Source organism: Gigantopelta aegis, chromosome 10 (genome assembly GCF_016097555.1).
Source record: "Gigantopelta aegis isolate Gae_Host chromosome 10, Gae_host_genome, whole genome shotgun sequence".
NCBI lineage: Eukaryota > Metazoa > Mollusca > Gastropoda > Neomphalida > Peltospiridae > Gigantopelta > Gigantopelta aegis.
The window spans coordinates 18,774,116-18,798,875 of record NC_054708.1 but is presented as its reverse complement, the minus strand read 5'-3'; the positions used below and the strand labels follow the sequence as shown (position 1 = coordinate 18,798,875).

The window sequence follows — 24,760 nt, the reverse complement described above, 5'->3', positions numbered from 1 at the left end:
TAGAAATATGACAAAATTCAGCGAGATCAACAGAAGATTGTTTTATATGTATTTACAGTTGTTTTTCTATCTTGTACATAAGATGGGGGAATATAGATAAAGATGGGTGTCACCATCACAGATGGGATATCTGTCAAATCTGTTCTTGCAGCTTGAACCAGTCTAGACAGAAACACATTGTTTGTAATATATCTTGGGATATGAATCGGTAGATGTTACTATAATAACTTGCGTGGTCCTGTTTGGACAAGTTTCACTGTATATTATTTTGATGTCAACTCGTCAACTGTGCAACAGAATATTTCATTGAAAAAAAAAGGACAAACATAAAAGTCAATATTTCATTGAAAAAAAAGGACAAACATAAAAGTCAATATGGGTTGATGAAGACCAGAAAGTCGCAAGTTTTTAGTGTTCTATGATGTAATATGTACTTATTAAGTGTAGTCTTAAACACACTAGCTTAAAACAAAAAACAAGAACACAAAAATAATAGTGATGATTTTTATTGCCATAATATAGATCTGAAATGTAGATTTCAAGGGAGTTTGCATTTCATAATAATGACATATATAATATTTTGGGGAAGAGAAAGAACATCTTTTCTACATATTACAATATGTGATAATATATAAACATTTGTAATTTCTGAGACATACATAAAGCACACAACATTGTGAATATAAGAAAAAAGGCATACACAGTATTTTAATACAGGTAACAAGAGGTAGATAAGAACTTCCAGGTGCAGGCAGGAATAACCCTGGATATGTTTGTGCTTCAAAAATATTAAGGAAGTCAAAAAAGATGTCAGTCTTTTAAGGGCAGATGTAGAATTTTTCTAGGGAGGGGGTGCAATTTTAAAACAAAAAAGCAGCCACAGTACTACAAAGTACACTAATGTGCATAAGACATGTAGAAATTTCTCCCAAAAGCTGCAGTTTTGGGACACTTCAAAATTTGGGGAAAAAGTGCACCTCCTGTTCCTGAACGTGATTTTGCATCTAATAATAAAAACGTTTATTACCAGTGTTAATTAAAATCAACTAACTGAACTAAATTAATGACAAATGTTTTGTATCAAAACACCCCTAAAGTCCAGGGTGTTGTTTTATGGAGCGTTATTAGCGTTAAAATCACTGTAAGTGCATAATAAAGTACTTAGGGTGATCTTACTGCTAAGATTACTTTGTAAAACGGGGCCCAGAACTTTAGAAATAGCTTACCATTAATAAAAAATAGCGACAGAAGTATCTATATTTTATCTGGTCCAAGGGTGAAGTGTGAATAAACTTTTAATGTTTTATGCATTTTGTTTCAATTATCTCAAAGTAATGTGTTTTTACACAAACAGAAACGAAGAAAAACAGAAGTTATTTCAAAATCATTTTGTTTTTGATATTAACAAATATTTAATTTCAATCCCCCACCCCAATATTTTCTTACACATTTTTTTCTTCTGAAGTTTAATGTTTTTCTTTGTTGCTAAACTCTTTTAAAACTGGTTCAGAAATAATGCTCATAAAAAAATAATTAAGAAATTAGAATTCTGATCGCTCATATCATTATGAAAACATATTTTGAACTCATGTTTGAGCATTGTGTAAACTAGTCTCATAAGCACAGGCCTAGTAGAAGTGAAGATATATTTTAAAATATTTTACATACTGGTGAACAACCTTTCAAAGTGGGACATCAAAGACAGTAAATTCAAAGTAATACCCAAGGAAAGCTGAAAACCCAACAAACAGTTTATATATCAATGTTAAATACCTACATGTATGCATCTCGACTTTTTTGAAACTTGGAACAAATACATATCAGCTCCGTTACGAGTAACTACTTGTATATCAAATCTGCTACTAAATTTTCTCTGTAAAAAGACAGAAATTCAGTAAATATCCTTTAAGCCAAGCTTTTTAACAAATCTGAATGATCAACTTGTTGTTCTTTGTTTTTATTTTTATTAAATGCGGCTAACGGTATGTGTTATATAGATGGAAATTGTCAATCATTTCATGACAGCACAGAATTATATACATATAAATCAATTTATCAGCATTTTCCCTGAAATAAAAATACGAAACACAGTTGTACACGTAATAGATTTAGAAAATATTTAGTACCGGTATGTATGGAATTAAAAAAACAAATTTCTTTGAATATCCAGCCAAGCAAACTGAATATTAAATTCATGGGAAGCTACTATATTCAATTTTATTTTCGTTTACAATAATAAGTGACAAACTACATATAGCCAGACTTTATAATTATCAGGTAAACATTCAATTACTAGTAAATTAAACTGATAATAGTTAACACAAAATAAATCAAGAATTTAAACAACAAAAACACATAAATGAACAGATTCAAAGAGCAGTGCAGTGATTTCTAAACACAAGATACATGTACGTAACATATTTCGTTTGTTTTTGATATCAACGATATAGATACCAGGGTACAAATTCCATCCAAAAGACGAATGAATAGTACAAAATAATAAAACAAAAGCATCATATTCATATAATTTTCAACCAACTTAAAAAAAAATAAAATTGTTTGCTGTAACATAAGTGGATTAATAAAAATCAACTCACATTTTTTTCCAATCAAAACTTTTGCTTGTTGTAATTTAATAATAACTAATGTAGAAAATAATTACAAAAACATGCCAAATGATCAATTAATAAAATGTTGGATTGGGTTACAGCAAACCATTTTGTTTTCAAAGATGGCCAAGTATACTATGTTCCAGTTTTTAAAAGTATTTTTTACTTAATAACTTAATTCTGCCTCAGGGGAGGTAAAAAGGGATAAGTTTTAGAAATTATAAAAATACAATTAACATTTTAATTTCAAAATTAAACCAACAAAAAATAACAAAATAAAAATGAACCATTTTATTTTCTATTAGATCCAACAAAAATTTAAATATATTTTACTGATTCATTGTCTAAGGGAGATAACTCTAAAGTAGGGACACATTAACAGAAAGAATCTACATGTATGCCAAGGCAAAATGAAGTTATTAATGCAAAAAATACTTTTCAGGCTAGGATGAAAAACCAATATACATGATAAAATATTTACTGTTCAATATGAATACAGCATTTGAATGTAACATTTGTATCCATAAGACCTTCCTCTTATAAAATACTGTTACAAAATTAAATCTGCTTAACACAAAATTATGACAAATAGTTAAAAATGGAACTAAAATTATTGGAATATTTTGACCACAAAAGGAAAAGCACATGTGATCACAAATATTTATCATTTGCAACTGTAAGATTTTAAGCGAAAAATGAAAAAGAAGAAATTTGATGTCTGACTCCTGCTAGAAAATAGTAAAGTAAAAGTGATATATTACATAGAAAATAGTTTACATGTATCGAGTACCGGTACATTTTAAAAATAGTATCAACGAATATGTCAATACATTTTAGAAGACAAGGCTGATTAAAGTATTGAACAATTTGTTATTAATTTAGTTAAATTATTATGTTAGATCGAACTGTTAACTGTTTTTGACTGACAGCTTCCGTGTACATACTGAATAATATCTAGATGCCAATAACGAGTTCAGTGAGCTTTGTAAACAAACAGACCTATGTTAATGAACTGGCTATACATTCTATAACATGGAATGCAGAATAATAAACAAACTGAAAAGAAGTTTAGAGATGAAATGCTGTAAACTTTATTCAAAAATCTTAATGGACTAGTTCATCTGCAAGTGGCCAGGTAGGCTTTTCCCACTACTTGGAAGTAATACAATTTCTTTTTTATATTACTTTCATTGTTTCTCCAATACCCCCTCTCCCACCCCCGCCTCCAATTACAAAGGTTTACTTGCATTGTTTGTTTGCAATATCTACCTAGATTATTATTACAGTTGTGATGACTGTGCAACAAAATATAGTGAACTGAAAATAGCCCTAAAACATAGAATTATAGTTATGAGAGTGTTCTAATTTGAATCACCAGTTTACAAGAATTCTGTGAAATTAAATATTTTGGTGCACTGTGATGAACATCCACAGATGCAACTATAAACCAAATTCCGCTAATCTAGGACTTATAGTTTGTGAGAAACTGATCTAAACACGAAATTTTAATGTTAAGCCACAGTCGGAAAAGTAGTATCTATATTTTGCCTTTTTCACTTCGTAAAGGTAAGGCAAAAACCAAAACTTGAAAGATGGAATAAAATTAGCATCCATGTTTTTCTCAATTTAACCTGTCCCCCTTCCCAATTTTCTATTACTGGTATTCCAAATTCCATTATTTTTCTCCAAATGGGAATTTTATGTACCTTGGTAATGATTATGAAAATAATAAGAGAAAATCTAACATGTATATGCTTACTCCGTGAATTAGTGAGAATATAGATTAACACAGCATTAGTCTTGTCCCAGTGTGATGGTGGTGTGAATCTTTTTAATTAAATATAACATGAAATAGCAGATGATCTGTTTTAACTAATAAAAATAAACCATTATTATTTACCAGATCAAATTAAAGCATTAATGTTGAAGCATTTAAAAAAGAAAAAAAAAAGAAAAAAGAAAAAATTAAAGGAAAAAAAGAAAAAGAACAATCACAATAATGTACAGCTCCACAAACATTCCACTTAACAGCAATAACAGACAAATATTTGTCCTGTGTTTATAAAAACAAATTATGTGGAAAGTCATAAACACAAAAGGACAGAAAGAAAAAACAAACATGCATATTATTACTGGAAATATTAAATGACCTCATATTTCTTCTTGGCAGGTACACAACCACTAATTTTGGCACCAGGTTTTTAGGCTCCAACATGCAGCTAACTTAATCAATGTTATTACAACCCAGAAACATCTTTGTAGCAATATATTTATAATTTCAAATAAATTATACTAAATTTTAATATAAATCAGGGGATGATTGTTTTCCCCATAACCAGTCCAGATAATAATAATTTATTGCTTTATGATTTCTCGAATAAGATATGTATTCAACTAGCTGGAGCTGACTGTACTGTGTTTATTACTCTGTATTACAGCATTGCAGTCAACCAGCACAACTTAATATGAATAGAAAAAGAAAAGAAAAGAAAAAAGTTTGTCTCTTTAAAAAACTTTTGTAGCATTTCAAAAATTATAATAAATAACTAAGCTCATGATTTTGGCACCAAAAACCCCGTGACCAATTCCGTTCAATTAAGGCCAATTGATGAAAATAAACAAAATGAAATTGCTGCTGACATCGGTAACATCTATTTGCTATTCTGCATTTCTCAATCACATCATTTGATCCCTACAAGCAAAGCACAAAGCTCCACACACACTCACACTTTACGCACTGCTTACAGCACACATTATGAGGTAAGAGATGATACAAGTTATGCAAAAGAACACAGAACATTTTGTGTATGTACAACAGTCTTCCGTAACCGAGTTACTCTGTATGCAAATCTGCAGTGCACTTAAAAAGGCATCTACAAAAGTCTCTCCAAAAAAAAATATGCCCGTTTCTCGTTTCCAAATTGACAGAACACCACATGTGGGATAGCTGGCTTATATCTGGACTATACAGAATATGCTTGATACTTTTATACGCTTCTCCACAAATAGACCGGGTTTCTTTCATGAAAATTCAGTTTCTCATTTGTAAATTCATTGTCAAAGTGTTTTGTCTGTTTTACAAATGCACTGTAATCACTTCTGTATGTTTGCAACAAGCCCGACACGCTCCTGCAAGTTCACAGAATACCCGTTTCCGTTGTATGTCTGTTACCCTTCTGACAACAAAATGTACATTCAAAATACCATACCCGAATAAACTGTCGTCAAAAGGATTGCATGATTGCATTTTATACTGTTAATTTCAGCTTTCTTATCATAAGAATCACCTCCAGACTTTAGGACATTCAGCATAAGACATTTTTCAACAAAATATTTAATGTTCTTGCTGATCTCGCCCTTCAATGAGAGAAAAAAAAAAAAGAAGAAAAAAGTTGAATTCGCACTTTGTCCACTTGCCAAATGCCAAAATTTCTTGTGACTAAAGAAGTGCTCACAACCTTTTCCAGCATTGAAAATAGATAGGCTGTATTATTAGGTCTTCGTCTAAATTAAACATCTTAGTTATTGCCAAGTCTTGCAACAGTCTTATTCCGACGGCGGAGGCATCAACAGGTCAGTGGCATCAGCTCGACAGACGGGGCATGTACGATTTGTCTGAAAAATAAGTTTTTATAAATAACATATAAATTAAGATGATGAATCTGTTGCTTTAGTTACATGGTATCTTATTTATTTATTTTTTATTTATTTAAAGCGACTGACCCTAATTTTTAAACACTACCACATATTTTTCACTATTACGGCTGCTTTTCTAATAATTAAAATTAGACATTACTTGCATTTTATTGTTCAGATTATTAATTTTCGTACATTCAAAGTGTTACGACATTACGACAGAATGCATTAAAAAAATAATAATAAAAATAAAAAGAGTTTATTTGTTCTAGGGTTGACCGTAACAATGAGTGGCACGTTACATGTATAAAACATAAAATATAACATATATATACTCTTCAAAAAAAGAAATGCAAAAGGGTACAAATGGGTTATAACTCCGATTTTATGTTTCCTACCGGTTCATGCTTTGTGAATATAAGGTCATTGCATGTCCCAAACACATTCTCACGGTTACATTCGATAAAACGCAGCTACTGTACAATAAAATTCCAAAATGTGAATATTCGCAAAAACGCAGCCACGTGCAAACCATGTCACCACTGCACATGCGTTGTCTGCACGTGCAACATGAACACCGACAGTATAAAAGTGCAGGGTGTTCGCTTGCCTGGCCTCTGTATCTGGCCGACAGTTGACAATCCAGGACATGCCACGTCTCAGTGAACCGCAGAGAAACAATGCCATCGGCCGACTAGACGCAGGCGAATCCAGAACAGCCGTTGCCAGGGCATTCCATGTGTCCCCAAGCACCATCTCCAGACTGTGGGACCGTTACCAGCAACATGGATCAACACGTGACCTCCCTAGATCCGGTCGACCACGGGTCACTACCCCCGGGCAGGACCGCTACATCCGGGTACGCCACCTTCGGGAACGATTGACTACTGCCACCTCCACAGCCGCAGCAATACCAGGTTTGCGCAGGATATCCGACCAGACCGTACGGAACCGCCTACGTGAGGTAGGAATTCGTGCCAGACGTCCAGTTCGAGGTGTCATCTTAACACCACAACACCGTCGACTCCGACTGCAGTGGTGCCAGATTCATCGACAATGGCCTCAACTGCGATGGAGACAGGTGTGGTTCAGTGACGAGTCCCGATTTCTGCTCCGACGTCATGATGGAAGATGTCGCGTGTATAGGCGTCGTGGTGAACGTTATGCGGAAAACTGCGTGCAGGAAGTGGACAGATTCGGCGGGGGTAGTGTCATGGTGTGGGCAGCCATCTCACACACTGGCAGAACTGACCTGGTCCACGTGCAGGGCAACCTGAATGCACAGGGCTACAATGACCAGATCCTCCGGCCACACATCGTTCCAGTTATGGCCAACGCAGTGTTCCAACATGACAACGCCAGGCCTCACACAGCACGTCTCACAACGGCTTTCCTACAGAACAACAACATTAATGTCCTTCCTTGGCCATCGATATCACCGGATTTGAACCCAATTGAGCATCTATGGGACGAGTTGGACCGACGCCTCCGACAGCGACAACCACAGCCCCAGACCCTGCCCGAGCTGGCAGCAGCCTTGCAGGCCGAGTGGGCCACCATCCCCCGGGACGTCATCCGTACTCTGGTTGCTTCAATGGGCAGGCGGTGCCAGGCAGTTGTCAACACACGCGGAGGCCACACCCGGTATTGACTCCAGATGACCTTGACCTTGGTGGTGTGTCCTATCACTTACTCACAATGGACTAGAGTGAACTGTGAACAATCCTGCAACATTTGGTAATTATCGGACTCACCATTCAATAATTAAATCAATTCTCCAAATGTTACGACAATGTGGTTTTGCGTTTCTTCTTTTGAAGAGTATATATCAAAAATCAAATTATCAATATACATAATATTTAATAATAATACAGTTGGAAGATAAAAAAGCTGACAAATAATATCCCTGTGTCTATTCAATGGTTAAGAGATTTCCATCTATCATTTTTGCAAAAAAATTGTAGATTTACTCCAGTACAGGCAGCACAGTTGCCCTGCCCACCCATGTCTTGTATGCTTATAACTGCTACTATATTTGACTGATATTTTAAGTACCTTAAGCCACTTGTCGACACACTTTGCGTGGAACTCGTGACTGCAGGGCAGAACTCGCAGTAGCTGGCGGTTCTCGAAGTCACACATGCACACAACACACGATGTCTGGTCGAGGTCAGACCGCCGCATCTCGCTGTTAAAGCAGTACGCTGGCAACTGCTTTATGTCGGCCTTCGTCAAACCACGTGGCTTTGCCTCACCCAGTCGTTCTGCTAGATTGAGCAGAGCCTATAAAATAAAACAAGAAACTAGAAATGCTTGCTCGAAGTAAAGAAAATAAAAAGGAATGTTTTGTGGGGTTTTTTAAAATGTCTTAAAGGGACAGACCTTAGTTTTTAAACACAAAGGCATATTTTTTCACTATTAGAGCCGTTTATGATCACTGAAATCAAATATTACTTATATTTCATTGTTTAGATTATCCATTTCTGTAGAACCGAAGTGTTTCTAGTCATCCTGGTATTTCTAATAAAAATGGATTTTTCATATTTTCAAAAACACATGTGCATCTGAGAAGTAGCGGTTATTGATTTGAGTTCGAGTCTATTTTTAAGGATATTTCGAGGTTTTAAGATCTATTTCACTCTATTGTAACTTTATCCAAATGAGTTACAGGTTTGTAAATTAACTAAACTTAGTGTCCATTTTCTATGGGTTAAAACTAGGGCCTGCGCCTTTAATACAAGGTAATTATGAGTTTGACCAAGAGAATAAAAGAAATTTGCTCCTTTCACAAAGATTACTCTTACCAATCAATGAAGGATATTTTTAATTCACTTTCCCACAGAGACTCCATATCAGTTGAGTGTAATACAGTTAAATCTAGAAAGATTGTCTTAGTTAGCTTAGACTTAATGACTTAATGAAGCATGAAGATAATGTTTTTAAAACGTTCTAGAATGTGTCAGAACTTAAACATTTTTCAATCTGAAAGACTTACTTCCCTTGACATATGAAGATACCAACATGAACACTTTACTAATATTGTACAAGTTGACAATCACACACAAAATAAATAGTAACACAGTTGTGAAATTACACATAATTATTTTTGTGATGCTCCAAAAAAAGAGATGGAGTTTACTACTGACGAACTAAGACTTATGTCTACAACTTACCTCATAATTTTCAACTTCTGAGGCTTCATCCACAGCATCGCGACCATAAGGAGGCACTGGCGGGTTCCCTAGCATTGCTCTGAAAGGACCAAAATTAATTTTTAAAATTACAATGAGTTAAAAACACAGATTTATATAAGAATTGGTTGCCTTTTTGGGTGGAATTTATCAATATACACATGTATATGTAAAAGTTAAAAATTTTATATTAAATTTGTCAATATTATAATCCACAATTTAATTTTTAAAAATTACAAACAATTCTTATTTAGCTTATTTAGTTTAAAACACATATAAAAAAGTTTTTAGCATCCTTTTCATTGCTAGTTTTATGTAATGATGCTATCAAAGAATAAAAACAGAAATTTTGAAAAAATTCCAGTTTTTCACCCATAGCACACATACACAATACACTGAATCTATGCAAAAAAAACCCTGTTAGACTGTATCTGGCCCATGATCACACGTTTGGGTATTCACTAAAAAAAAAAACTTATAAATTCATTACTGTGAAAAATGTTTAGTATTGCTTTTTTCTCTATTACAGAGTGAATAAATATGTTTATCTGACCAACTTTAGAATCGTGATTAGAATATTAATACTGTGTTACTTACAAAAAGTGAAGAAGAAATCCTGGGTAGGGAGGCGGTGAAGGCAGGGGCAGAGAATTGCGCAAGCGATTTCTTCCTGTCGACCGCCTTGCGTAGTATCTTTGATAGGGACCTTGCTGTAAACAAAATAACATTAACTAATATATTGGCATTTAAAAAAAATTAAACTGTAATTAGTATAATATTTGGATAGTTTAACTAAAACACACAAATTACTTGTAGAAACATTAGTATTATTCCGATATTGTATAGATCACTGCATCTGCATTCTTTAAGTAAAATAAAATAACTTTTTTAATCAACAATAAATTACAATTAAATATATGTCTACACTCACTACACCATGAAGCTGACGACTGTGAGATAACTTCACATTAATATAAACAAAACACATCGGTTGGTAACAGACACTTTTTAAATCAAACAATTTCAGCTTTTAACAGACTGCATATTTATACAACATTGGAGTTTTTCGCATTATTATATGAAACTCAAGTTTTTAAATATTTCAAATTCTGGTACAGTGATATGCAACTGGAGTTTACAATTAAATTCCAATTTTCAAATTCTTTTGCCATGATGAGTATGAACTTACCATGTATAAATCATGTGGAGATGGGTGAATGGCCGGTTCCTGTAGAAGAACTGGGGGTGAGGGGTTGAGGGGAGCCCGGTGCTGAATACCGGGGTGCAGACCAAACGGGGACTGGTGCTCAGCCATTAAGTGAACTTCGTCTTCCTGCAATGTAAAGAAAATCTCACATCAGTCAGGATGTCAAACAGAATTGACTATGTAAAGTTACTCTAAATCTGTTAGTGAGATAGTGACTATTACATAGGAAATACATGGTCTGATGAGATAAAAAAAAACACAATTAAATTTTAAAAACTGGGCCCATATTTCTGAAGCTATCTTAGGGCTATGATATTGTAAAACTGTCGGGACTATGACGTGTATTGTGGTAACATCATAGACTATGATGGTTTTACGGTATCGCAGTACTTACTAAGATAGCTGTGAAAATAGGTGGCCTAGGTGTCAGAGCCTCGACAAATATTGATTAACATAGACTCAGTTGATATTTTTCATATTAAAAAGCATTCATGATGAATCCTCTATAAATAATAAGGTCAATTAATTTTAATAAAAAAACAAAATAAAATAAAATAATTTAAAATAAAATATAACATATGTATAAAATATAATATAATAATACAATACAATACAATAGAATACAATAGAACAAAACTCACATGTATCGGAGGCCGGTGTACTCTGGAGAAGTGTGTGGGAGCGGCAACATTATGATGTTGGTGGGGGAGCTGGTGGTGTTGTGGTGGGTGGTGGGGGTGATGGAGGAGCGGGGGCATCGTGTGCGCAATTGGCATCTGCTGGAGACTGCACGCTGGAATGTGCTGCATACTGCAGCCAGGCAGCTGCATCGTGCAGGCAGGAATGGACCACGTCGACTGGGTACTGCACACCGGCATATGAGCAATGTCACACGCCGGGATCTGGTGCGGGCCAGTGCAAACCGGAATTCCATACGGGGTCATGGTCACGGGCGCAGAAACATGGACCTGGAAATAATATTACTTATTATTATTTTTATTCATATTTATAAATATTATATTTAACAGATAATAATGTTTACTTTAACTATTATAATATTTGATACAAAATCATGTAATTTCCATTACTACCGGTATTTACTATCATATAGATAGACCTTGCAACTAAGCAACATAATTAGTCAATTAATAATTAGCTACAATTTCCGATCTTGTCATTAAAGGGGCATTATCACTTTTGTTCCCTATTACTCCCCTGAGATTAGTAAAAGTACAGTGATTTTTATCTCTCCTTAGCACATGAAGTTATATAGTAAACAACGGTAATATTTTCTCCCGTTAATCTATGCTAAAGAAGCAAATAATCACCTGTCAATATTTTTTCAATGCAATGTCTGCAATTTACTGAAAAGTTGCATTAAATAAATTAATTGTTTTTTTTTTTTTATATCAAAAATCCCCCAAAAACCCAACGAAGATTCGAACCTGATCAACCTCCAACATGACTGGCTGATGGGCTTGCTGTCCGGGGTGGAGGGCTGCTGGGTGGACCTGTCGTCCAATCAAATTAGGCGGCTGAAACGCTCGTCTTTCGGGGGACTCGGCTTCCCGCAGTGTGTTCCTTTCTCTCGTCTGCCTTCTAGTACCAGGACTGTAAACAGAAAGCAAGATGGTCAGACAGACAGAAACATATGAATTAGTGAACATTTAAACATGATGCTGTATGAAATCATACTACGGGTAAGAGGTTAGCAGATATTCCACCAAATATCTACCACATGTATGTACAGTCAGATCTCGTTAAACATGATGCTATATCAAATCATATCACGGGTAAGAAGTTAACAAATATTCCACCAAATATCTACCACATACAGTCAGAAATCATTAAACATGATGCTGTATGAAATAATATCACGGGTAAAAGGTTAGCAAATATTCCAACAAATATCTACCACATAAATGTACAGTCAGACCTCGCTGCAACAACCAAGTTCATTCCTGGGTCACTTTTTCGTTATATCAAAATTGTTGTTATATCAAAATTGCCATTATAAAAATTTGTTTTATTTAATGACACCACTAAAGCATATTGATTTTTTAATTATCGACTATTGGGTGTCAATAGTAGCAAAGGATTTTATATGCACCATCCCAGAGACAGGATAGCACATACCACATTTAATACCAGTCGTGGTGCACCAACTGAAATGAGAAATAGCCCAATGGGCCCAACGACAGGGATGGATCACAGACCATTATTAATCACAGACTTATTTTCAAAAGCAATACATGTCTACAGATTTAACTGACATCGGTAACTAGGACATCATGTAACACTGTTGGCTGGCTACGAAATGTTGTTGTAAAGGTGTGTTTTCAGACGTTGGATGCAAGTTTGTTCCCAGTTTGCTTTGTCAGTGTCAGAAGGTATGAATTCTGGTGTAATGAACAAAATGACATCGACGTACATTCGTTCCTGACAATTTGTGGTCGGGTGATGTAAATCTCATAGTAATGATGGCCGTTGTAACAAGGTCTGACTGTACATATATGTATATATCTATATCTATTATCATACAGAAATAAACACACACACACACACACACACACACACACACACACACACACACACACACACGCATGCACACACACACACACACAGAGAGTGACAGACATAGACAGAGACAGAGATAATAACAACAAAGACAAACTGATGGACCGACAGAATAAATATCTTCAATCAGAATTTAACTTTGACCAAAATACCACTTCAGTAGATTTAATGAGTTTGATTTTAATATTCCAAAATAGATCTGTACAACTGGCTGTTACATTTTTTTTTTTATCCTTGTCTATTTTAAACTGTCACACTCACAGTCCATGAATGTATAAGGAGGTCTCTCAGGAGATTTGAACACTAGGCTGCCGAATGACAGTTCCACACATTTTAATCTACTGAAGCATGAGACAGGCTTTCTGCATACAGACATGACAGGATGAACTGACCCAGCATCATACACTAAAGCACATATTCTCAAAACATTTTGTCTATGAAATACTGTCAATATTGTTTTTTTCCCTTCCTAATCTTAACACAAATACTACCTTTTCATATATCTTCAAGACTGTTTACTCATTGTTTTTGGTCCTACTACTCTAGCACCTCCAGAACACAGTCATTCCTATGTGCTGCTTGTCTTGACATGATGCATATATACAGTCACATAAGATATGGATGCCCAGAAGAAATGGACAAAAGCCAAGAAAATCCTTCTCCACAAGGTGAAAAATATCAATGAATGAACAAGAGAGAGACTTTGAATATCCAGGAGATCTCGTTATACGTGTAGCAAAATCTTTTTTCCTTATTCTCTATTGATCTGTGCTAGCTTCCATGGTTGTGCAGTAGTGCTTAAACATTTTCTTTGACCAAACACCGTAGACGTGACACAACCAGTGCTTGCTTGAATGGTGGCCACACATCAAACCTCTCTTGTTGGGGGGAGGAAAAAACTTCTTTTAAAAAATAAAAAATTCCATAATAATAAATTAAAAAAAAAAATCCTTTTCCACTGAAAGCTTGCACAAAGATTTTTTTCCCTTCTTTCTCTGGCATGAATCTTGTCAACAGTGGATCCAACGTGGGTTGTCCAACGTGGGTTGTACAAGTGAAAAATTATTAACCTGAATCAAAGTTGGCAGTTTGCCAATATTCTGCGTAGTTTCAGTTCACACAAACACAGAGAGAGAGAAAGAGATGAGTGAGAGAGAGAGAGAGAGAGAGAGAGTGTGTGTGGTGGCAGCAATATCTGGATGGATCATGCTGGCAGACCGGAGGGGATATCGACATCCTTGTCTTCTCTGTCACTTAGACAGTCCAGTACAAAACAACAAAAGACAAAACTTACAGTGAAACCATGACAATCAGACACACATGGAAGGAAGGAAATGTTTTATTTAACGATGCACTCAACACATTTTATTTACGATTATATGGCGTCGGACATATGGTTAAGGACCACACAGATACTGAGAGTGAAATCCCGCTGTTGCCACTTCTTGGGCTACTCTTTTCGATTAGCAGCAAGGGATCTTTTATATGCACCATCCCACAGACAGGATAATATATACCACGGCCTTTGATATACCAGTTTCAATGATCTTGGACTTACTGTTTGTAAGAAATGGACCTAAGTGCAAAACTTTAATGACTGTTAATATTAATGGTTAATAAGAGAGAAGTTACTGCAGGGTGCACTCAACATATTTTAACGTTATTTCTCGTTCTAGCCAGTGCACCACGACTGGTACATCAAAGGCCGTGGTATGTGCTATCCTGTCTATGGGATGATGCATATAAAAGATCTCTCATTGCTAAGAGTAGCCCATGAAGTGCTGACAGCAGGATTCCTCTCTCAATATATGTGTGGTCCTTAACCATATGTCTGACGCCATATAACCATAAATAAAATATGCTGAGTGCATTTCCTTCCTTCAACATATCGATGCCCGTCGGTGGGTCTATTGGGCTATTTCTAGCTCTAGCCAGTGCACCACGACTGGTATATCAAAGGCCATGGTATGTGCTATCCTGTCTGTGGGATGGTGCATATAAAAGATCCCTTGCTACTAATGGAAAAAAACGTAGCGTGTTTCATCTCTATGACTGTTAAAATGACCATATGTTTGACATCCAATAGCCAATGATTAATAAATCAATGTGCTCTAGTGGTGTCGTTAAACAAAATAAACAGACAAATAAAATCCTTCAACATATTTTAAAGAATAGTCATATAGATCTTGCTACTTTCATGTAATGTAACATCATTGCTAGGTTACCACAAAAACGTTTGCTAAGAGAAATGATTTCTGTTAAATACAAATTGTCAGGTTGAGATGGCTGCTAAATATTTACTCTAAAGGTGTAACAAATAACTACTTCTTGATTATATACATATAACATTATTTCTCATAAAAGAAAATTTTGTTCTCTATAGAAAATTTTTGTTCTCTATAGCATCCTGATTCACTAAGGTCGATAACAGTCACTTTTCGGAACCTTGTTTTCGCTTCTACACAATAAATAAAACATATCCAACAATAATTTTTTGATACGATATATTTGGCAAAAGGTACTCCAATAACGTCACTTTGCATCTCCTTACAATAACCATAAACTGGGTATGTGATGTTTCCGTTTTAAGAATACTGGAAAAATACCAATGCAAAATTGCTATTGAAAAAGTTTTGTTTAAACATTACTAATGCATCTGAATGTGTCTGAAGAAATTCTTGTGATTAAAAAAATTGTACCTTTTACGAAATATGGATTTCCAGTGAAATTATGATAAGATATGGTATGTTTATTGTGTACGAAGCCAAAACAAGGGTATGAAAAGTGACTGTCGTCGATCTTAGGGAGATGACTGCACAATTCTAAAACATTATAAACAGTAGTTGCTAATTAAGTTCTTTTTAAAACCGATAAACAATAATTGCTAATCCATAATTTTGAAACAAAATATTTCCAGAAACATGCCACGAATTAATAATTTTATAACAAAATGCCAGAGACACGGTATAAGAGACATCAGAAAGGTTATGGTGAAAATGTATATACATCAGGAGTAGTCATGCAGGTACCTGTTCTAAAGAATAACAACTTTACTGATACCTACCTAACTGTGAAATATTATCTCAACAGTTAGTGACATCTGTCAATAACATCTGTCAATAACATCAGTCAATAACATCAGTCAATAACATTGACATCATTCAAGAGACTCAAGACTAAAATCTGGTATCTGAATAAATACACAAATTAAATTACTGTATATAATCCAACCATTGTTCAGTGTTTGCTACCACTGTAACACATTTCCAAACAATGACCAAAATTACGTACTCAATACACGGTCGTGTTTCGAATATTAAGCAGGGGACAATATTTAAAAATCTTCAAAGTCGGTTCATATGAGTTTTACTTAGGTAACCAATTGTTCGGTTACGTGAGTATAGTTGTAGTAACCGATGAGTTAGACCTGCCCAGGGCTCACACGGGAACAAATTTTGGTTTAGCCAATTTTCAGATTTTGTACGTACATCTATATCGAGTATTTCCTTAAAAATTATTAAAATGTGGTTCATTTAAGGAATATTTTATTAGCCAAAACCTAAATGTTGTAGCCACTTTGAATAAAAATTAGCAATTGGCTAATTTGGCAATAGTCTTGCCTATCTAACAGTACAACACTTGAACTACGCTTCTATGCTACACTGGTGGTTCAAATGTATTAAAAAAATAAACTGATTTTTAATTTGACTTCTGATAGGGTACTTTTAATTTTAGAAATTAATTGGTGGTTCATGTGATTTTAAAGTTGCATAACCGATATGCAAACAGAACAACGGTTCTCATGAAATATTGTGCCCTGATTAAGTGTCTGGTACCTGGAATGTGTTTCTGTTCAGTCGTAATACTAATAGTAGGTCAAACTTCATTTTCTTTCTTAATACAGTGGAATCCACTTAACTGAATATCGGTTTATAGAATAAAATATCTATATTTTTGTGTGTATCCGTAACAAAATAATAATAATAAATTTTGGTATTAAAAATCTACTTTTTAAAAAGAAAACCCACACCATTCTTGGAGCATATATCCAAAAGAGAATGTAAGAGCTGGAAAAAACCCCATACCAGTATATTGGTGAGTCAGGACTCAGGATTCAGTAAATTAAGCTCTTTTTTTTTCTTTTTCTTTTTTTTTAAAAAGGAAGACCCAGAAAAATTAGTTTCCCTAGTTTAAAAAAAAATAAGCTGGCTTTGGTTTCCTTATCCAGTGTACGACAAGGAGATATTTAAAGCTTAGAGCAGAAATCTTCTTTTTTTTTCTTCTTCGGTATAATGTCCTGTCACAGTGATCCGATTGAATTTCAAAGTTTGAGCCACAAAGCTGAAGGCGGTGTGGGAACCTCAGCAGTGGCTATGTGAAGGATGCAAGACTGACGTGAAGGAAGCCAAATGAACATGGTATTCCCTTTCAAGTGAAAATCACACACAAAGGCCAGGCTGAAAGCAGTAAAAATGTGCAAGTTTCCAAGAGCTGGATGCCAGGGTCAATGGGAGTAAGATGAAAGAACTTGTTTTTGTTGGTGAAATGTTATATATATATATATAAAAAACAAAACACAAAAAAAAAAAACCAGTACACCATTTTTTTTAAAAGATGTATCCTTGCAGATAAAGGTCAAACAGGCTGTAAAGAACTTGTCTTCAAAAGACCACTTTCTAATATATTCAATACCGATTTGTGTCAATATTTGAAATAGATTTTAGAGTAAAATAAATTAAAGTCCCTTCAACACGAATGTAAAAATTTCTATTAATCAACAATGTCAAACAAACAAACTAAAATCACCCCTCTCCCAACACCCCCCCCCCATAACCCCCCCAAGAACAACCAAGTAAAGATGAAAATTACTGACAAAATGACAAGAAATTTTAACAAGGTCTTGAAAGTAAGGAGTTACTGCGATATTTTTGGGAAGAGCTAAAACTTGGAATAATGGAAACATATGGAGATGGATCATCTCTGTTAAAATCACAACTCATGGTAAATACAACATAAAATCTTTCATCCTCCAACTAACTTCTGGAGATAGTTGGGTTATAAACTGGTGGCAAAAACATTCCACATCATTAACCATTACACAACATTAATGATGCGAAGAATACAATAGAATTTCTGGTAAAGGTTGCACTGGAAGTTTGTGGCTGGTACAGATTTACCAATCCCACATTTTGATTACTCGAGACTGTCACCGGCACGGATGATGGATGGTCTGGATGGTCGGCCCCAAGAGGTAAACACACACTAGTGCCTTTCTCAAGCTGTTATTTGAATTTCCATATACCATAAAAACAGACAATCATAACCAGCATGATTCACCAGGGGGACATTTAAAAAAAAAGAAAAAAAAAGAAGAGAAAACCCCCCACAAAAAACAGAGGCAAAAATACCATACGGAAAACACCACCATAGATAATCCTTCCCAAAGGGAATGCCTTTTTTTCACACAATAAAATTTACTACAAGGTAATTCACTGATTACACAAATATAATTCAATGATGTAACCAAACATCCGGCTACCTAGATTAAAATAAAAACCCCACCATGTTACTGAATTTTAGGTTGACCAAGATATTTAAATACCGTAACTCCTTTAATAAAAGTCTGCCTTAATTAGAAGCCAGAGAAAACTGAGTACTGCCTTGAAAATGTGACTGCCTTACATAATGATCTGGTTCTGCCATTCTACGTTGGTCAGGTTAATGGCCGCGGTATACCAATTACCCGATGTCAAAAGCTTACAAAGGCATGGAGAAAATCATAATGTAATGATGTTATTCTCCAATACTGCATGATCTCTAAACAAAAGAACATGAGATAGGCGATCAACTTTGTTACTGTTTGAATTATTTTTTTAAATTTAAGCATTGTAAATGTATGTAGTTACACGCGTGCAAGACATAAACAGACTTTGTAAATTTTGCCCATACATTTCAGTCAGGATTGCTTTAATTTTCAAACTGACACGCATAAATTATGTGCTATTCTGTCTATGGGATGGTGCATATAAAAGATCCCTTGCTGCCAATCAAAAAGAGTAACTCATGAAGTGGCGACAGCGGGTTTCCTCCTTCAATATCTGTGTGGTCCTTAACCATATGTCTGACGCCATATAACCGTAAATAAAATGTGTTGAGTGCGTCGTTAAATAAAACATTTCCTTCCATTACAAAAAGTACAAATTGAGTTGGATTCCCCCACCCCCTGATTGTACAAATAAGTCAACTTTACCTGCGTCTGGCTCGTGGCGTGTTGCACCGTTCCCCAGGAACCCGTCTCTGGGTGGAGCTGCGGCGACGGATGGGACGTGCGCTATCGACGATGGCGTCCCATGCTGGGGGACTCGGAGAATCGGTCAGGTCAATGACACCACCAGACGTTTTCCTTCGCTTTCGACTCGGACTCTCACTCTGAAAGAAACAAAAATTAAATTGACATTTGAAAATTGAAATTATTGTGACATACACGTTACGAACAATTAAAAAAACTGTGATATCCAGCTTTCTGATGATTCAAAATAGCAACAACCAGAGTTCTGATGATTCAAAATAGTGACATCCAGCTTTTCTGGTGATTCAAAATGGCGACATCCAGCTGTCTGATGATACAAAATAGTGACATCCAGCTTTCTGATCAATTCAAAATAGTGACACCCAGCTTTCTGATGATTCAAAATAGTGACATCTAGCTTTTTGGTGAGATTCAAAATAGTGCCATCCAGTTTTCCGATGATTCAAAACGGTGACATCCAGCTTTCTGGTGATTCAAAATAAGTTATATTCAGTGCTCTGTACTACTCCCACACGTACGATTATTCTACTTATTTCACACGATGCTTATATACAAGCCATGACAGTCTTTATAAATATAATTTTTTTAGTTAGTGTAACAACCTGAAATACTGTGGATGACAACACTAGATCATTGGGGCAAACAGCGGGCCAGTTCTGCACATTCGCCATCTTGATGAATATTAAAAGTTACATCTGCGCTGCGACCATCCCTTTTTATATTAGACCTCTTTGACGTAGTCATTGGCTACGCCAATCATATGACGACTACTTTTACAGGTGCTAATTGAGATGTACATCACATACCAGAGTAAGACGTATTGCACAACATGTAAAATTAAGTAGCAGTTCGTTTTACTGGCCTGGTGGGTCACATAGGTTTATTGTTTTATGAAACTAGCACATTTTAATCGGTCAGTGAGCTCGCACAATTTGTCGAATAAATTTCATGTAATAAATAAATGTTATTGTGCAGAGTTTTTGCAATTTTTTACAATGATTTGTGATAATTTGGTCAAGGGGCGGGACGCAGCCCAGTGGTAAAGCGCTTGCTCGATTCGCGGTCGGTCTGGGATCGATCCCCGTTGGTGAGCCCATTGAGCTATTTCTCATTCCTGCCAGTGTACCATGACTGGTATATCAAAGGCTGTACTACCCTGTCTGTGGGATGGTGCATATAAAAGATCCCTTGCTGCTAATTGAAAAGAGTAGCCCACGAAGTGGCGACAGCGGGTTTCCTCTCTCAATATCTATGTGGTCCTTAACCATATATCTGGTAAAATATTTGGATCACCCAGAGCTAGCTTTTCTACAGTAAATTTCATAACTGATATACAGTGAACATTTACCTTTTTCGTAGCATATGCATACTCATTTTAATTTTTTTTAAATAATTTTCTACCCCTCGAACAGGATGTAGTTTGTGGTAGAGTACTTGCCTGAAGTGCAATGGGTCATAAAAAGTATCACCGTCAGGGCTTTAGTTCTCACTAATATGGGCGAAACAGTTTTTATTGTCTGTTTGGGGTGCAACAAGGTCTTTCTAGCGCACTAAAGTTACTAACAGTTACCGGCGTTAGTGGTGTCGTGGTTAAGCTATCGGACATAAAGGCTGGTAGGTACAGGGTTCACAGCCCGGTACCGGCTCCCACCCAGAGCGAGTTTTAACACTCAATAAGTAAGGTGTATGACCACTACACCATCTTCTCTCTCACTAACCACTAACACACTGTCCTGGACAGACAGCCCAGATAGCTGAGGTGTGTGTGTCCAGGACAGCATACTTGAACCTGAATTGGATATAAGCACGAAAATAAGCTGAAAATGAAATACTAACAGTTGCTGCACAGTTGTGGATATATATAGAAATGCATTCCAAGTTAATTTAAATTAATCAAAATTTAACAGTTATTAATTTTGAGTTTTTAAAATGATTTAAAGTCACCACTTTGATACTTGATTATTTTTGGCATGTTTATCGCCCTGACTTTTGATGCAATCTATATAAAGCTCTGTCAGTGCTCTACAACTACTATTCAAAACCCACTGGTATGATTTCCTGTATACATGTATAAAATGATGATCCACTGCTGCTATCTGTTAAAAAAAACTTTAAAAGTAGCTAATTGCATGGCAAAATAAAAGTAAAAGCAACGGCTATCTACTTCCTGAATAGCTAGACCAATTAACCAATGAAAAGGGTGTATTACTAGGGACATGTGCTAGATGTTTTTTCTAGCACAGCTTTCTGGCACCTTTCTACCAATTGATTGAATGATAGTACATCCAATCCTCCTACAAAAATGTTGAGTTGTTTTGTTGTAAATAATCTCAATTTGGTTTGACATAAAAAGAAAAGTAAAAGTGTTCCAGTTTTGGAAATAACAAAAATATACTATTTGTGTGTGAAATTTAGAAAACAATCAGCTCAGAAATAAATAATTTGTAGTGAATTCCATAATATACCTCTACTGCAGAATTTGCTAGAATGAAAAGCAGTATGTGCAAAACTGGGTTAAGTCAAGGCAGTCGCAGAGTCAAGCGCCTATAGGTAAATGGTTCATTTCTAGGCCAGTTCTCAGTTTATCACAGATAGGATATCAGCTATCATCTGGAGTCGATATCAGAAGTCATTGAAAGGTGGATATTCATGACATCCCATATCAGCGTAACATGTAAAAACATCTCACTGAGCTACACACTGAATTACTGATTTAATGCTACCCACTGTGTAGTACCCTATTCCCAACCACTACTTCACAACTGATGTAATATAAAAAAACCCTCTTAGTATGTGTTGTCTTGTCTACACGACAAGATGCGTGTAAAACCTATTTGCTGATAAAAACGCAAGGCAATGTAAGAGGCATCCATTTCTCACACTACATTATTTCTCAAAATTATGGTCGCTCAAGATTAATTACCATTTGTCTCACTATTAACATTTCTCAGACAATTACTATCTGTCCGATAGCCAATAGTTTCTGATTAAACGATGAGATGGGGACAGTGGCATGGTGAAACATTAAACAAACCTGCCCATCTTGTGTCACCATGGCTTTGGTTACTCGATCACACATGTACAGTTTAAGATGTAGTATCTTTTCGGTCTTGCATAACATGTTTTTGGAGCCACTGGAAACATCAGGACAACGAGAAACACATTGGATTTATGAAGTTGTATGTTTGTAATTATGTATCACTGAAACGTTAAAAAAAAAAAAAAATCAGTCAAAAAACATTTACACTGTACTAATGACTGGGTTAATGCCTTTAAAAAGGAAAATTTTTATTTAACGACACACTCAATGTTTTATTTATGGTTATATGGTGTTAAACCAGTGCCTTTAAAAATACCAGGGTTTTAGATTGCCAAGCTGAGGGTGTGCCCAAAATGAGCAAGCCCAAATTAAGTACAAACATGCTAACCTCAAAACATTTCACCTCAAAATGCTATTGCTAAGATGTAATTAATTAAATTAAACTAACTTGAAATGCATTTCTGAATATGTACAACTCTTTACCAGTTATTTTTAACTTTACTGCACTAAAATGATCTTGGTGTGCTGAGAACAGACAAAAAACCTGTTGTGCCCAAATCAGTCCGATCTAAAACCCTGGATACATTTTTTTATCAATTCAAAGGACCACCTAATAGTTGTTATAATAGTACCAGTGTAAGAAGCGGGGGGGGGGGGGGGGGGGGGGGGGGGGGCAGGCACACAAGACGGAATGTCTCCCCCCACTTTGTAGCAGCAGCAATGGTTTTTATATATTTTTACTTTTTACATGTATTTATATATATCTCTGTGTGTGTGTGTGTGTGTGTGCGTGTGTGTGCATGCGTGCGTGCATGTGTGCGTCCCAACCCCCATCCACTTTCTGGCACCTTCCTACACCCGTGAATAGTTTTACATGTATCCCATGGCTTTCAAAAGACATAATTATAATAATTTAATAATTAAAAAAAAGACAACAGAAATAGAGAATTTTTTTTACATCAACATTAACATTTCTATTGTTAATGATCAGCTCATTATACAGTTGTCTCAACACGACATACATTATTTCGTTCTCTTGGGATCAAAGTGACCACCAACGGTCTGCATAATACATACACATAAAACAGTGTATCTATACATACATATATACGTTACAATAAAATATTTCAAAGTAGCAGCAACTTTTTCATTATCTTAGGATTCGAGGTGACAGCTATTGGTTGCATAATACATACATGTATATAACTTGTGTATATCAAACATGGTAAGGTCACATTGGTCTGTGCTTTTCACAAAACATACAAAATGTAGTACAAAGTACACAACAATCTGTCAATCAATGTCAATCAATACGAGCAAAGGAGTTCCGTCGTCATGCTTTGCTTAATGACAGTGACCATTGTCTTGGCTTTGATTAGTGATGCATTGTGCAGTAACACCAGATGCCCACAGGTTCTTGCCAGCATGGTTTACTGCAGAATGCTGAGGCAAGAAATCCATATTCGGCATCCACTTCCAGGCTGGATGAAACTGCATGGAACAGTGTGAAGCAAGAGATGTTGTTATACCTTTTAAAACCTTAACACCCCCCCCCCCCCCCCCCCCCCCCACACCCAAATCTGAAAGACCGTAATGATTCCGCAGGGTTTGACAAATCCACTACCCCTCAGTCCCGGCTAGTGAAATTTTGGTCTGGGCTAGTAAAATATTGCACTAGCCAAAGCTTTTGTGAGCTCTAGTGACTTTTTCAAACATTTGTCAAACACTGAATTTGACAATTTACAGTTTTAACCATTTTCTTTGAACAAAAACTAAATCCTTGGCTGAAAGAAAATGTTTAGTATATAAAATGAATGATGTTCTAGAAAGTCTTTCTATATATATATATACATATACTACGGTATATATAGTAAGGAAATCAACTTCACATTAAGGGTCGTTTTACACTGGTTTAAGGATGGGTGATCGTATAATATTTCGCAGATGATACCCAAAGAAGTAGGCTATTTAGAAACTAATGTCCTTTACTGACACTTCAGTTTCAACTGCCAAGCTGACTTACACATATCTATTAATTCAAACAACTTTTCCTAAACTGAGAAAGAAAAAAAATGTTCTTAAAATTAAAAAGGGTTAACAAAAGTATTGTGCTGTATCTGTGTAGAATAATTTAAACCTTCTATTTTCAAACAGAATACCAGCAATTGTTTTTAATTTTAAATTCCACCA

At 35.5% G+C, this 24,760-nt stretch overlaps 1 protein-coding gene across 3 annotated transcripts in view; it reads right to left on the bottom strand.

Annotated features, from left to right (window-relative positions):
- Positions 1 to 490: 490 nt before the first annotated feature.
- Positions 491 to 24,760, bottom strand: part of LOC121383437 (E3 ubiquitin-protein ligase RNF38-like) — an 85,856-nt gene continuing 61,586 nt past the window's right edge. For all 3 annotated transcript variants that reach the window (XM_041513460.1, XM_041513461.1, XM_041513462.1), the window contains 8 exons: positions 19,471 to 19,649; positions 12,089 to 12,254; positions 11,285 to 11,611; positions 10,626 to 10,769; positions 10,034 to 10,146; positions 9,419 to 9,497; positions 8,301 to 8,528; positions 491 to 6,224 (listed from right to left, as the gene is read on the bottom strand). In XM_041513460.1, coding sequence (XP_041369394.1) covers positions 6,156 to 6,224; positions 8,301 to 8,528; positions 9,419 to 9,497; positions 10,034 to 10,146; positions 10,626 to 10,769; positions 11,285 to 11,611; positions 12,089 to 12,254; positions 19,471 to 19,649 — 1,305 coding nt within the window. In that variant the 3' untranslated portion in view covers positions 491 to 6,155. The remainder of the gene's footprint in view (positions 6,225 to 8,300; positions 8,529 to 9,418; positions 9,498 to 10,033; positions 10,147 to 10,625; positions 10,770 to 11,284; positions 11,612 to 12,088; positions 12,255 to 19,470; positions 19,650 to 24,760) is intronic.